Below are 12,566 nucleotides of genomic sequence, written 5' to 3'. Positions count from 1 at the left end.
CTTAGTCGCTCAGTCATGTCCGACTCTTTGCGACCCCATCAACTGTAGTCTGCCGGGCTCCTCTGTCCCTGGGATTTCCCAGGTAAGAATACTGGAGTGGGTTGCCATTTCCTTCTCCACAAACCATTTGTGATACTCAGTTGCTGTGTGACTCTGAGGCTCAGTGTTCTTACCAGAAAATAGAAATAATAATCACGTGGACTTCACGAGATTGCGGAAATGATTAAGTAAGCCAAGGCTGCACGTCAGTTACCCAGAACAGCTCTTGGCCCGGCAAGAATGCAGTATTTGCTGTGACCGTTACCATGGACCATCACTCATTCAATCCCTCAGTAACTCCTCCTGACACTCTGGTTCTGAGTCAGGCCCTGGGACAGTTCAGGCACAGTGGCTCTCACAGTGCAGGCCCCAAACCAGAGCAGCAGCATCCCCTGGGAAACTGTTAAAAAATGAAGGTTCCTGGGTGCTGCTCCAAATTGGCTGAACCAGGGACTCTGGGGGTAGAGCCTTCTGGGGGATGCTGACGCATATTCAGTTCTGAGAACCATTGTTCTAGTGAGAAGAGATAGAGAAACAAACATTTAAGCAAAAATATCACTGTATTTATGATAGGGACCATGAAGAAATGAGCCATTGAGAGGGAGGTGGGACCAGGAGAAGGTGGCATTTGAGCTGAGACCCAAGTGACAAGGAATTAACCAGAAGCAGACTAGGGTAGTGCATTCCAGGTAGAAAAAATGACCCATACAAAGGCCCTGAGGCAAGCCTTCCAAGGAAAACAAAGTCGGGGGAGCCGGGCGTGGTGGGCTGGTGAAGACACAGAGAGCCTGGGAGAAGGAGCTGCGATCTGATCACTGATGTGATGGTCTGTCTGGGCCTGACCTGACTCATCCAGTGCAGTGCGCATGGAACCCTCAATCCCTCAAACAGTTCGGCCCCCGCAGACCGTTCAGTACAAGTTCAGGGTCAGTTTTGTGCCCAGTTCTGCTCAGCACCTGCTGGGCGCAACCACAGTGCTGATCAGAGGTGACGGCGGGGGACCAGGTTCTCCTTGTTCTCATTGCAGAGGGATGGTGGGGACGCCCACAAAAGCCAGAGCTGGTCACTGCAGGTGAAGCAACACGTGGGCTATACAGAGGGGCCAAAAGGCAGCCTTCAAGAAAGCAGGAGAGGAGGCTGGATCGGGAAGGGCAGATTAGGCCCCAGACAGGGTCCTGACCTGGGGCTCTGCTTCTCTGGTAGAGCCCTGACTGACACTCCCTCTGCGGCCACCGCATCAGAACCACCCACCGAGTCACCGTCATAGCACTCTACTGTAATTCTCTGCATAAAACTGATCATCGTTTGTTACTTCTCTTACTTATCGTTTCTCTCGATATATTCTAGAGCAGAGCGTTCCAACAGAACTTTCTGTGATGATGGAAATGATCTAGAACCCCGGGCTGTTCCAACAGGGGAGCCGCTAGACACAGGTGGCGATGGATCACCTGAAGAGTGACTAGTGCCACGGAAGAAGTGACATTTTAATTTATTTCATTATAATGAACATAAGCTTAATTTGCCACCTGAGTCTAGTGGCTGCCATAATGGATGGCTCAGGTCTAGAACACAACAAGGTCCATGGGAGATGGCTGGCCATGCCTGCCACTGAGTCTCTAGTCCCCCACCATGACGTTCAATCGTAATTTATGGGGTGAATGAATGAGCTGTGTCTGCATAAGTGTGATCACATTAGGTTTCAGTCACCTGCGATCAAGAGTCCTAACATAGGGCCATGCTGTTTCCGGGATTCCTGAGAACCCACGAAACAAGACTCTGGAGAAAAAACAAGGACTGGGGCTGGGACACAGCAAACTCGGGGGGCTGTGGGAGGGGTGGCTAGTCCTGCACCTTCCAGCCAGCCCTCCCAAAGTTAGAAGCAACTGAAGCAACAGGGAAGTCAAGACGGCTCCTACTCTTTGTTCCAGGGGAGGGAAGGCTCTAGTGGAAGGCGGGGTCCTGGTGGGCTTCATTCAATCCCCAGACTGCGGAGAAACCAGAGGTCATCTGAGGCTATCCTAATTCGAGGCCACTCTGCTTCCTGTTTGTCTCCTGGCTGCCAGTTCTCTGACCCTCCACCAACCCCAGCCCTTCGGGCAGGAGAAGCTGGGTGGGGGGCGGAGGGGGGGTGGTACTCAAGAAAGCAAGCCCCCAGGGCACCTGTCTGCCAGTGGCATCCCTGGGCTCCTCTGACACTTCCTGGCATCTCACTCCGAGCCAACCGCCCAATCTGCAGCTGGTGTTGGTTTGAAACCTAGACAAGTGATCCAGACATCTACTCAAAACCCTGCCATGCAAGCTCCATGCCCTGGTCCACCATGAGGGCTGGCCTGCCCTCTGTCTGACCCCAGCTCCAACCTCTCTCCCCAGCATTCCCAATGAGCCAGCCCTACACTGGTCTCTCCACACCTGGGTTGCTCCATGCTCCCTTGTGGAAGCAATGCACTTCCACATGATCCCACCATCCCGGAGTCATCAGGAGACCTCCTTGTCCTCCTTCTCCTCCTTCTCCTCTTGGTCTCAGCTCCACCCTGAAGTTCCAAGAGAGTCCTCAAGCCCCAGAACCCAGCACAGTATCAGATGTGTAGTGAGTGCTTGACACATGTACATGAAGGAGGGGTGAGAAAAAGGGAGAAAAGCAAGGTCTTCTTTTATTTTGAACCTGGGTTTTTCCCTTAGGAAAGTGAAGACACAAGTGACCATACATTATTAGGCTGAAAATAATAAAAAAGCCAAGAAACAGCAGAGAGAGAAAGAGGAAGCATCAGAAAAGAGAAAGAAAGTCACAGCAACAGCACTCTGATTTCAGAGCCAGGCCCCAACCAGGCTCTCCTCCGTTAAGGCAGTCGTGACTCAGGAAAGGAAAGTTCAGGAAGGGAGCCTGTGGTCTTTGTATCCGAGGTCTCACGCCTTGGGCTGGAGGGGGCTGGCAGGGTGGGAGACGGGAAAAATGGCAAGAATATACTATTCTAGCAGCTAAATCAGTTTCACCCCAGGACCTCAGGTCTCCAGTGACCACAGCAGTGTGGTGTAGCTTGCACTTCTACTTCTGTTTTTTCAGCCAGGGCAAGGTGGGCCACCACGAGAGAACAATCAAGCCAGTGAAAAGTGGGAAATAGGTTCTCGGAAGCATCAAGTTTGAGGAAGACAGTGGCTCAAGGGAAGGGAAATCAAAGAGAAACAAAGAGTTAGAGAATGGAGTTAGAAAACTGAAGCCCAGGGTCCCTCTGGAGGGAAAAAAGAGAGAGAAAATGAAAGAAGGTGGAGGAAAGAGAGCTGGGGGCAGAGAAAGGCTAGAGGCTCTAGTGACAGTAATGATGGTCATGATGCTGGTGATGATGGTGATCATGGGAACTGAAGCAGAAATGGTGGTGATGGTGGTTGTAGGGTGGTGATAATTATTACAATAACAGTAAAAGTGACAATGTACTTAACCAAGACCAGGAACTGTACCTTGCCTGATCATTTCCTGTAATCCACCCAAATAATCAGTGGGGTGGAAATGATCATCATCTCCTTGTTTTCGTCACTAAGTCGTGTCTGACTCTTTTGAGACCACATGGACTGTAGTCTGCAGTCTCCTCCATCTATGGGATTTTCCAGGCAAGAATACTAGAGCGGGTTGCTATGCCCTCCTCTAGGGGGATATTCCCAACCAAGGGATCAAACTCGTGTCTCTTGCTGCCTGCATCATCTCCTGTAATCCACCCGAAAGCCAGTGGGGTGGAAATGATCGTCATCGCCACTCTACTTAGGAAACTAAGCTCGGAATCAGGAGGCACCGAACTCAAAGCCACCCAGCTGACAGGTGTGTCTGATGCCAGATTCCATACTCCAAGCAGACGCCTGAGGACTGAGGAGACACTGGAAAGGAAAACAGTGAAGGGAACGGAGGCCTGCCTGATCACTCTTTTTAATATGACAGAATATGACAGCTGTCCCCTGTTCCCAGAGGACACTACTGATCCCCCTTCACCAGCTCAACTTTTCATTTTCTCCACAGCTCTTAGTCTAACACACTTTATAATGTACATGCTTATTATGATATAATTTACTGCCTGTCTCCCGCCACTAGAATGTAAACTCCACGAAGACACATATCTAAGCACGTGTTTTCAGAGAGTGCCTGGCATACCTGAGGCATTGATAAATTCTGTTAAATGAGCGAATGAATGCTCTCTGGTTTCAGGTCACAGCTGATATGATAAGGAAAGGTTAAGACACCCTGGCTTCGGGGATCTTGGAGCTTGTTGAAGGGAGGATTGAGTATTCCTTGGTGTCAGGTGAAAGCTGATCTAACACACTGTGAGAAGAGATAAAAGGGTTAAGCTTTCCTATCTTTGGGGTTCCTTGCTGCTGCTTCTGCTAAGTTGCCTCAGTCGGGTTCCTTGGGAACCCGGAAATAAGGAGAGCCCCAGAACCCAAGGAGAAAACTAAGATTAGAGTTCAGTTCAGTTCAGTTCAGTCGCTCAGTCATGTCCAACTCCTTGTGACCCCATGAACCACAGCATGCCAGGCCTCCCTGTCCATCACCAACTCTCAGAGTCCACCCAAACCCATGTCCATTGAGCCGGTGATGCCATCCAACCATCTCATCCTCTGTCGTCCCCTTTTCCTCCTGCCTTCAATCTTTCCCATCATCAGGGTCTTTTCAAATGAGTCAGCTCTTCCCATCAGGTGGCCAAAGTATTGGAGTTTCAGCCTCAACATCAGTCCTTCCAATGAACACCTGGGACTGATCTGCTTTAGGATGGACTGGTTGGATCTCCTTGCAGTCCAAGGGACTCTCAAGAGTCTTCCCCAACACCACAGTTCAAAAGCATCAATTCTTTGGCACTCAGCTTTCTTCACAGTCCAACTCTCACATCCATACATGACCACTGGAAAAACCATAGCCTTGACTAGACAGACCTTTGTTGACAAAGTAATGTCTCTGCTTTTTAATATGCTATCTAGGTTGGTCATGACTTTCCTTCCAAGGAACCCTAAAATCAAGCTGCCCCTATGCTCTGAGACAGAGGCAGAAATAACACACGTTCCTGGCCAGACAGAAAGCTCCTTGTCTCCACAAGCTTGGTTTCCAGATGGGTTTCTCAACACAACTTTTACTCCTTCAGTCACTCAACAAACATACATCGAGTCCCCACTACACATCAGAATTTTAAATATCTGATTTCACTGATTGTTGGAGGCTCCAGCTTTCTGGCTGAGAGGTGGGGATACCAAAGATGAATATGATATGACCCTCGAGAAACAAAAATCTGGTGGGAAAGACTCACGTGTTGTTTTGTGTGTGTGGTTTTTTTCCTCTAGTTTGGGATACATTTTTGGTTAAGGTGAAGGGCGGGGGAAATGGCAGGAACCATCCAGCTCCCCAGAGAGTCTGAAGCCTCAAGGAACCAATGGTAATTTCTGAGAGAAGAGAATGTAAAGCAAGGATTGTTGAAGAGTGGCTCACTGCTTCCTCCTGGTGGAAATGAGTAGCAAGCACATCAGGCCGCCTTCCCAAACTTCCTTCACCACAGGCAGGTAACCTGGGCCAGCTGCCAGCAACAGAGGGGTGAAGGGCACCCGGCCAACCGCATCTGCTTCAGAGAGGTAACGGTCAGATGAGGCTGTGAGTCAAGGACACTGGAAGTCACCGTTAGACATGGTCAGCCGGTGGTAGAATCATTAATTCATCCATTCATTCAATAAGGTGCAGAAGCTTCGAGGCAGGAGCTGGCAGGAGGATAAGCAGGAATTCATCAGGAGGACAAAGGGGAATGGAATTCTAGCCAGAGGGGTGGGTGTCGAGATGGGAAATCCATGTCTGATCTAGGAAACCCTAAATAACGAATAGATTAATTGGGTATTTAGGACTTGTGGGGGGAAATGTGAACAGTGGGCTTCCAGAAGGGAGCTGGAGTCTGAGGAGCTTGTCATCCATAAGAGAGTCTGCACATGCAGGCACTGGGGAGTTTTCCTGGGCTACATGAGGGTGGAAGGTGTATTGAGATATTTACTGAGTCCCTCCTACAGGCTAGCTATATAGCTAGGAATAAAATGGTGAACAAAAACAGGTACAATTCCTGTTCTCTCGCAGCTTTAAGTCTACTAACAAAGAGAGGCATCGATTTAGAAAAAAACGCTCTTTAAAAACGTTTAAAATGTGAAAGGTGGCACCATGACATCGATGAAGGGCATAAGTAGAGTATAATACTGATATCAAGGAGACTCAGAGACTTCCTCAGCGCTCCGGGGGTTAAGACTCTGCCTTCCAACGCAGCAGGCATGGGCTCCATCCTTGGTGGGGTATCTAAGATCCCACCACGTCACAAGGTGCCGCGGAAGAGAAAGAGAGACTCAGAGCTGAGTGGACAGTGCTTTACTGCACTGAGGTTCTCCCCAAGCTGACCTTGGTGCTGGAGGAATCTGGGCATGAGCACAGCCCTTAGAGGTCTCAGTGGCTCAAAGGGTGGCATCAGAGGTAGGGCATCATTGAAGGAAACTTAGCTGCCTGGGAAGGGTTGGTGGAGGCAGGAGGATCAATAAGATCAATATTTTCTAGAATTGTGGCTTAAAGTCCAAAGTGGGGTGTGAGATCAAAGTGGTGGGTCATCACCAGCATTCAGTAAATGATATGGAATACACCAGAAAAGAGTGTGTAAAATACCATGCACAGTAAGAATGAGTACTGTTTCATGAAACTTTTACTTGTGTATGTGAATGTGTACATCTGTGTTTGTGTGTTTGCATGTGTGTAAAGGGTTGCAACATAAGTCGTATTTGTTCCTGTGCATCTTGATCAAAAAATTTTGGAAAACACCAGATTAGAGGCCTTCTCAAGTCTCAGCCAGCCCAGGATGTTACAGAGGATGATGGCCCAGCCCATGGCGAAGTGACAGAAACCCCTCTCTCAGGAGGAACTGGGGTCCAGTTCATTTTTAAGGCCTTTTTCAAACTCAGCAGCACAGTTCTGAAGAGAAGATATTAACTCTGAAAAACAATTAAGAACCTAACCTCAAATGCTCATCCTCATATATTGTATGGGGGTAGGGGTGGGAGAGAGGCAAAAATTGGCACAAATTTTGGGAAGGTCATGTGGCAAGGTTCACCAGAAGTCCTAAAACACATACATACTTTGCTGGAACCGCACTCGTATGAATTCACATTACAGGGATCACCAAGGATGTGCCTAAAGTTAATACTCAAAACTGTTCACTGCAGCAATGCTTATCACAGGAGAAAAAACAGACACAACATACATTTCTAGAACTAGGAGATGGGTGGAATAAACGGTGGCAGAATTCAGGCATTAAAAGTGAGCAACAAATGCATTTATTGACAGAGGACGACGTTTGTGATATAATACTGTAATTCAGTGCTATTTTTTAAGGGTGAGAAAACTGCCAGCTGCTTCTCACAGTACGAGGAGAGAAGTCACCTTGAAGCAGGTTTTGTCTGCACAGAGTGCCTTTCTTAACTATGCAAATATTAGGTGAGTCAATAGCACTGTACTAGAGTGAAGAATAACATGACCTTTATAGTTAGTCAACCGGGGGTAATTCTGCACCCTCCCTGGAACATTTAGAAACATCTAGAGACGTTTCTGTTTGTCGTGACAGGGGTTGTTACTGGTGTCTGGTGGACAGAGGCCAGGAATGCCACCAAATATCCTTCAAGGCAAAACAGCCCCCAACTCAGGGCTACCTGATGATGACTGCAGCCATCGTTAGAATCCACTAGCAAGAAAAAACACAAAAAGGCATCTGTGGGGGAGCTGGCCCAATGCCCTGTTTCAAATATGTGCTACTCTGCCCACTTCCGTATACCGAGCCCTGCTGACACATATAGTCATTCCATAAATACTCATAAATGTTGCATGTTGAATCCGTCGAGAGCACCTATAAACATCCACCTGACTGTGCCAGACCAGTGCTCAGCAGTGACTCCTTGTGGCAGGAACTGGAACAACAGCGCAGGTGGACCAATGATGCTTTTCTTTGGCTGATGTTTGCAGAGTCGATCTCTTAGGACTGAAAAGGCCCTGGAAATTGTGGGAAAAATCACGAGACTAGAGGAAAGTAGGAAGTCTCAATCAGGACGATTTTTGGTGTCTTGCTAATCAGGGCAAACAGAGATTTGAGCAATTAATGAGAAATAGCAAAGGAAGATGACAATATATTTGGACATCACACTGATAAAACAAGTGAGAGCTTATTTTGCTGGGTGAAAAAAGTAGGTTTCAAAATCATATGTATGGCTAGCCCTCATTTTATGGTTTTATCATTGACCATGTAAAGACACTACATACATACCCATTTGTCAGGAAGAATTACACCAAAAACTATACCAAAATGATAACAGTAGAGGGTGGGGACTTGGGGCTGTTATTTTATTTTTATATATTTTTTTCAACTTATTTTACAATGAATTTATATTATTTATGTAAGAAAATAAGTTGGATGCTGAGCCCAAATACAAAGGCACGTCACAATGTCTAAGGTAAAAAGACCCCTAGCCTTTCACACACGTCCAGTATTTCCGTATCTGGACCTTAATTATCCAGAACCAAATGCCGTACAACCTCAGAAGGGTGGGCAAGAGCAGCTGCCCTGACCACGTCTGGCTCCGAACCCCAGGCCCCTTTCCTCTGCTCATGAGCGGCACACACCATCCAGAACAGACTCCACCTCAACCTGGCCTGCAGGAACCCGCGGGAACGGAGGTGCGCGTCGGGGACGAGCGTCCATCCCCATGGGTCTGCTCACCTGACATGTGGACGTTCCGGAGGCAAGTGAGGGAGGCATTGAGGCGGGCACACTCCTCTCGGTTGGCCCCGTATTTCTCCACGGTTTCACACACCTGCTCATCTGTCATCTCCAAGAGGTCCTCCAGACTCAGCTGGCCCGGGGTGATCTCCTAGCGGAGGGAAGACAGAGGAGGGTAAGCAGACCAGAAGCGCCCTGAAGCCTCCATGCCGCCCTCTAGTGGTATCTAGCGGAACGCCAGGCTCTGGGTGGACATCTGCTTGGGATTGCTGTCTTGGAGTCAAGACAGGCCCGAATCTGAATCTCAGCTTTGCCACCTCGGTAGCTAGATAGCCCTGGGGAAACCACTTAACCTCTCTGAGCCTCACTTTGCTCACCTGTAAAATGGGAATCTTAAGCTCATGAGCTTTGTAAGGTAGCACACATGCTCATATGCTATGTATCCACACAGTTAGAGAGCTCTGTAAATGGTGGCCGTTAGTTACTTTGTCTCCCCATCCAGCTCCTGAACTCCTGATGGGCAGGCTCCAGCTTACTCATCTTGGAGGGTCCTCCATGCCTCCTGCCCAGCTTGGACTGCACTGACTTGCTGCAGATCCAGGGTAACCTCAGAGCAGAGCAAACTGGACAGCCCCAGTCTCCTGATGGCTGGTCTCCATTCCCTGCTTCTGTTTTTCCAAGCCACACACATCCTAGGGTTCAGACTGGGGGTTCAGAAGCCCTAAGGGGGAATGGGGGCTGGAACCTTGTGGGTGGTTCAGTGCTGTCAATGAAACAGGGTTTGTATCTGAGCCCAACTAGAGGCATGATTTTGCAAACTAAGACAAAGTGGAGCGCTGCATGGAGTGGGGAAAGGACACCTCTGAAGACATGGGCTGGGAAAAGAAAAGGAAGAGTCCCGGGTATAAATGTGTGCGTCAGCTGTCCCTTCACCACTGGCAGCAACCACTCCCCTCCCCCAAACCGTGTCTCTATACACTACAGTATGGACACACCTCGAAGTTTGCCAATTTCTGTTTATGTATTCACAAAAACTAGACTTCACATTATAGCACTCAATGATAACCGATGCTTTTACATGTATTATTTTTATTTTGAAAAAAGTTTTAGATATCAAAGGATGGCAATTCTGAGGCAATACTGTGGAGTACTCTGTCCTCTTGTGGCCATATCTATGTATTACAACTGAAAATGAAAACAGCATCGGCACAAAAAAAAATTCTATTAAAAAAAAAAAGCTGCCAGGAACCCAGTCAATGCCTTTCCAACTCACTAGGTCAGTGGTGGAGAGAACAGTAATGAGTCACATAGAGGCTATCTCAAATAGGGACTGTTACAGGGGTAGTGCCACTTTAAGAAAGGTGATGGACCAGGATCTGGAAGTATTGATATAAAACGAGATACATTTAGAAGGGATGATTCACAACATAAAAGAATTCTCCTCTTTGCTGCAAGAGTCACTTGCGTGTTTTAGTCCTAATATGTATCCTCCAAAACACTCAATTTACACTAAAGTTTATAGCTCACACCCACACATCACAAAAGGAAGAATGACAGAAAAAAAAAAATGCAGAAGGCTTTAACACTCTTGAGCCAAAAGAGGAGAAGCGTTTCCGTTGGATATAATAATAATAAATGAGATAGATGTAACACCACTTTAAGTGCTTTCGTGGATTTTCTTTCAAGGTCACAAAGACCACGTGAAGCAGGTACTTTTACCATCATCACCAGTCTGTACATAGGAGACTAAAACTCAGAAAAGTTAGACCGCAACCCAGGGTCACACAGTGAGTAAGTTTGAACCCAGGCGGTCTCTCGTGGGAGCTTTCTCTAAAGTGCCTGTTCCTCCGCAGGAGGTGGCCCTCTTGTGGACATACGTGGGAGTTGCAGAGAGAGCTGGAAACCCAGCTCCGTCCACACCGCCTGGTGGATGGCCTTGGACTTCATTTATTCCAACAGACCAAAGTGAGAGCCAAGGCTTCACTTGTAGTTCAGTCGGTAAAGAATCTGCCTGCAGTGCAGGAGACCCGGGTTTGGTCCCTGGGTTGGGAAGATCCCCTGGAGAAGGAAACGGCAACCCACTCCAGTATCCTTGCCTGGAAAATCTCACGGAGAGAAGAGCCTGGTGGGCTGCAGTCCATGGGGTCGCAAAGAGTCGGGCATGACTGAGCGACTAATACTTACTTAAAGTGAGAGCCAGAGCTCAAGCACCTGCACCCCAGGTAAATGTAAATTAGCTAAGCTGCAAACTCACCTGAGGTTTTCTAAGGGGCAACAGAATTCGGCTCACCAACACCAGACAAATTCAGTTCTGTGTGTCAGCAATTCCGATTTTTCGAGAGAAGTCAAAGACCTGGGTTTTTAATGCAAACTTTTTCAAGTTTTACATATGTACTCAAAAATAATTTTTCAGACAAACAAAAAAATTTGTGCATCAGATTCAAGATACGACAGAGGGCCACTAGTTTTCAACCCCTTAAGATTAGTCTCCGTCTAATTCGCCTCACTTGATAAATAAATGGTCCCAAAAGCCTCTGAAAAGTGTTTACGGGGTCAAGCAAATAATATGTACTGCTTGAACATATATGAGACCTTTCATTTGAAGGATATTCACAAGAAACCAACATCCTGGGAATGACACTAAGAAACACAGACGCATCTGTGTGCAGGTGAGCAAGATGGAGTCGTAGGGATGGAGGGGAGGGGGAAACGTAGCGGGGTCCTGCGTCCCCAGTTCAGGACTGTTATATGTGGTGGGTTCAGGCAAGATCACATTGAGGACACGTTCTAAAAGAGACAAAAGGCAGAAGAGGATCTTTCAGGCCTCTCCGAGAAGGAAGCAGGGAGTGCCTTGAGAAACAGCACTTGGACTTTCGGGCAAGGGGCACACCCAGCACCCCCTCTCCCCAGCTCAGGAAGGCCCCTACATCAGGAAAATGAGGAGAAAGCACCGTGCTTCTCACCTCACCCTCTGGGATCTGTCAGAAATGGCTTTTCCTGCTAGCCCCTCCCATTCACTAGCAGGGCAAGTCCCTCCATCTCCCAGCCTCAATTCCTTGCTCTGTACAATGGGGTAATGGTCATACCAACCTCAGAGGTCATCGTGAGGGTCTGAACACTCTCCAGAGCTGAGATCCTGCGTTGTAAAGCCCTCAATACTATGCCTGGCCCTGAAGACTCAATGAATGTGGAAAGGTTCCACGCAGTCACTGATAACAGTGGGGACCCAAGATCCCAGAGGGTAAGGAAATCTCACCACCCTTGAAACCTTAAGGATGTGGTCCACCCTTAAGGTGGACACAAGACAACAGGTGTTTTGGTTTTGTCACTGGACACCCATTACTTCCGAAATTTTCAACAACAGCAATGACAATAATAACAATAATAGTAACTTGACATTTCCTGGGTACAGTTAGGTCTCAGACTATGGGCTGAACATTTTACACAGATTATCTCATTGTATCACACCAGCTACTTAAGAAGAGGAGACAATCATTACCGCATTTAACAGAAGAGAAAACTAATGTCCTAAGACCGTGCTGCCTGGTACAGTGGCCAGTGGCCTCATTAATGAACATTAAATACAATTAAAAATTCAGTTCCTCAATCACATGCACTAACCACAGTTCCAGTGCTCAGCAGCTTACATCTGGCTGGTGGCCACAGCATCAGGCAGCACAGATATGAAACATTTCCCTCATAGTGGAGCATTCTGCTGGACAGCACCGATCTAAGAGGTAAAATGATCTGACCCAATTCACCTAGCGAGTCCTT

The 12,566-nt window shown here is 47.8% G+C and overlaps 1 protein-coding gene across 5 annotated transcripts in view; it reads right to left on the bottom strand.

The window, feature by feature from the left end:
• The window catches only part of KSR2 (kinase suppressor of ras 2), a 470,209-nt gene that overhangs the window by 342,377 nt on the left and 115,266 nt on the right, over positions 1 to 12,566 (bottom strand). For all 5 annotated transcript variants that reach the window (XM_070475296.1, XM_070475294.1, XM_070475292.1 and 2 more), the window contains one exon: positions 8,793 to 8,943. In XM_070475296.1, the coding sequence (XP_070331397.1) occupies positions 8,793 to 8,901 (109 nt within the window). In that variant the 5' untranslated portion in view covers positions 8,902 to 8,943. The remainder of the gene's footprint in view (positions 1 to 8,792; positions 8,944 to 12,566) is intronic.

The sequence above is a fragment of the Odocoileus virginianus genome, chromosome 12 (genome assembly GCF_023699985.2).
Source record: "Odocoileus virginianus isolate 20LAN1187 ecotype Illinois chromosome 12, Ovbor_1.2, whole genome shotgun sequence".
In the NCBI taxonomy this organism is placed as follows: Eukaryota; Metazoa; Chordata; class Mammalia; order Artiodactyla; family Cervidae; genus Odocoileus; species Odocoileus virginianus.
This window is presented reverse-complemented; position numbering and strand designations above follow the sequence as displayed.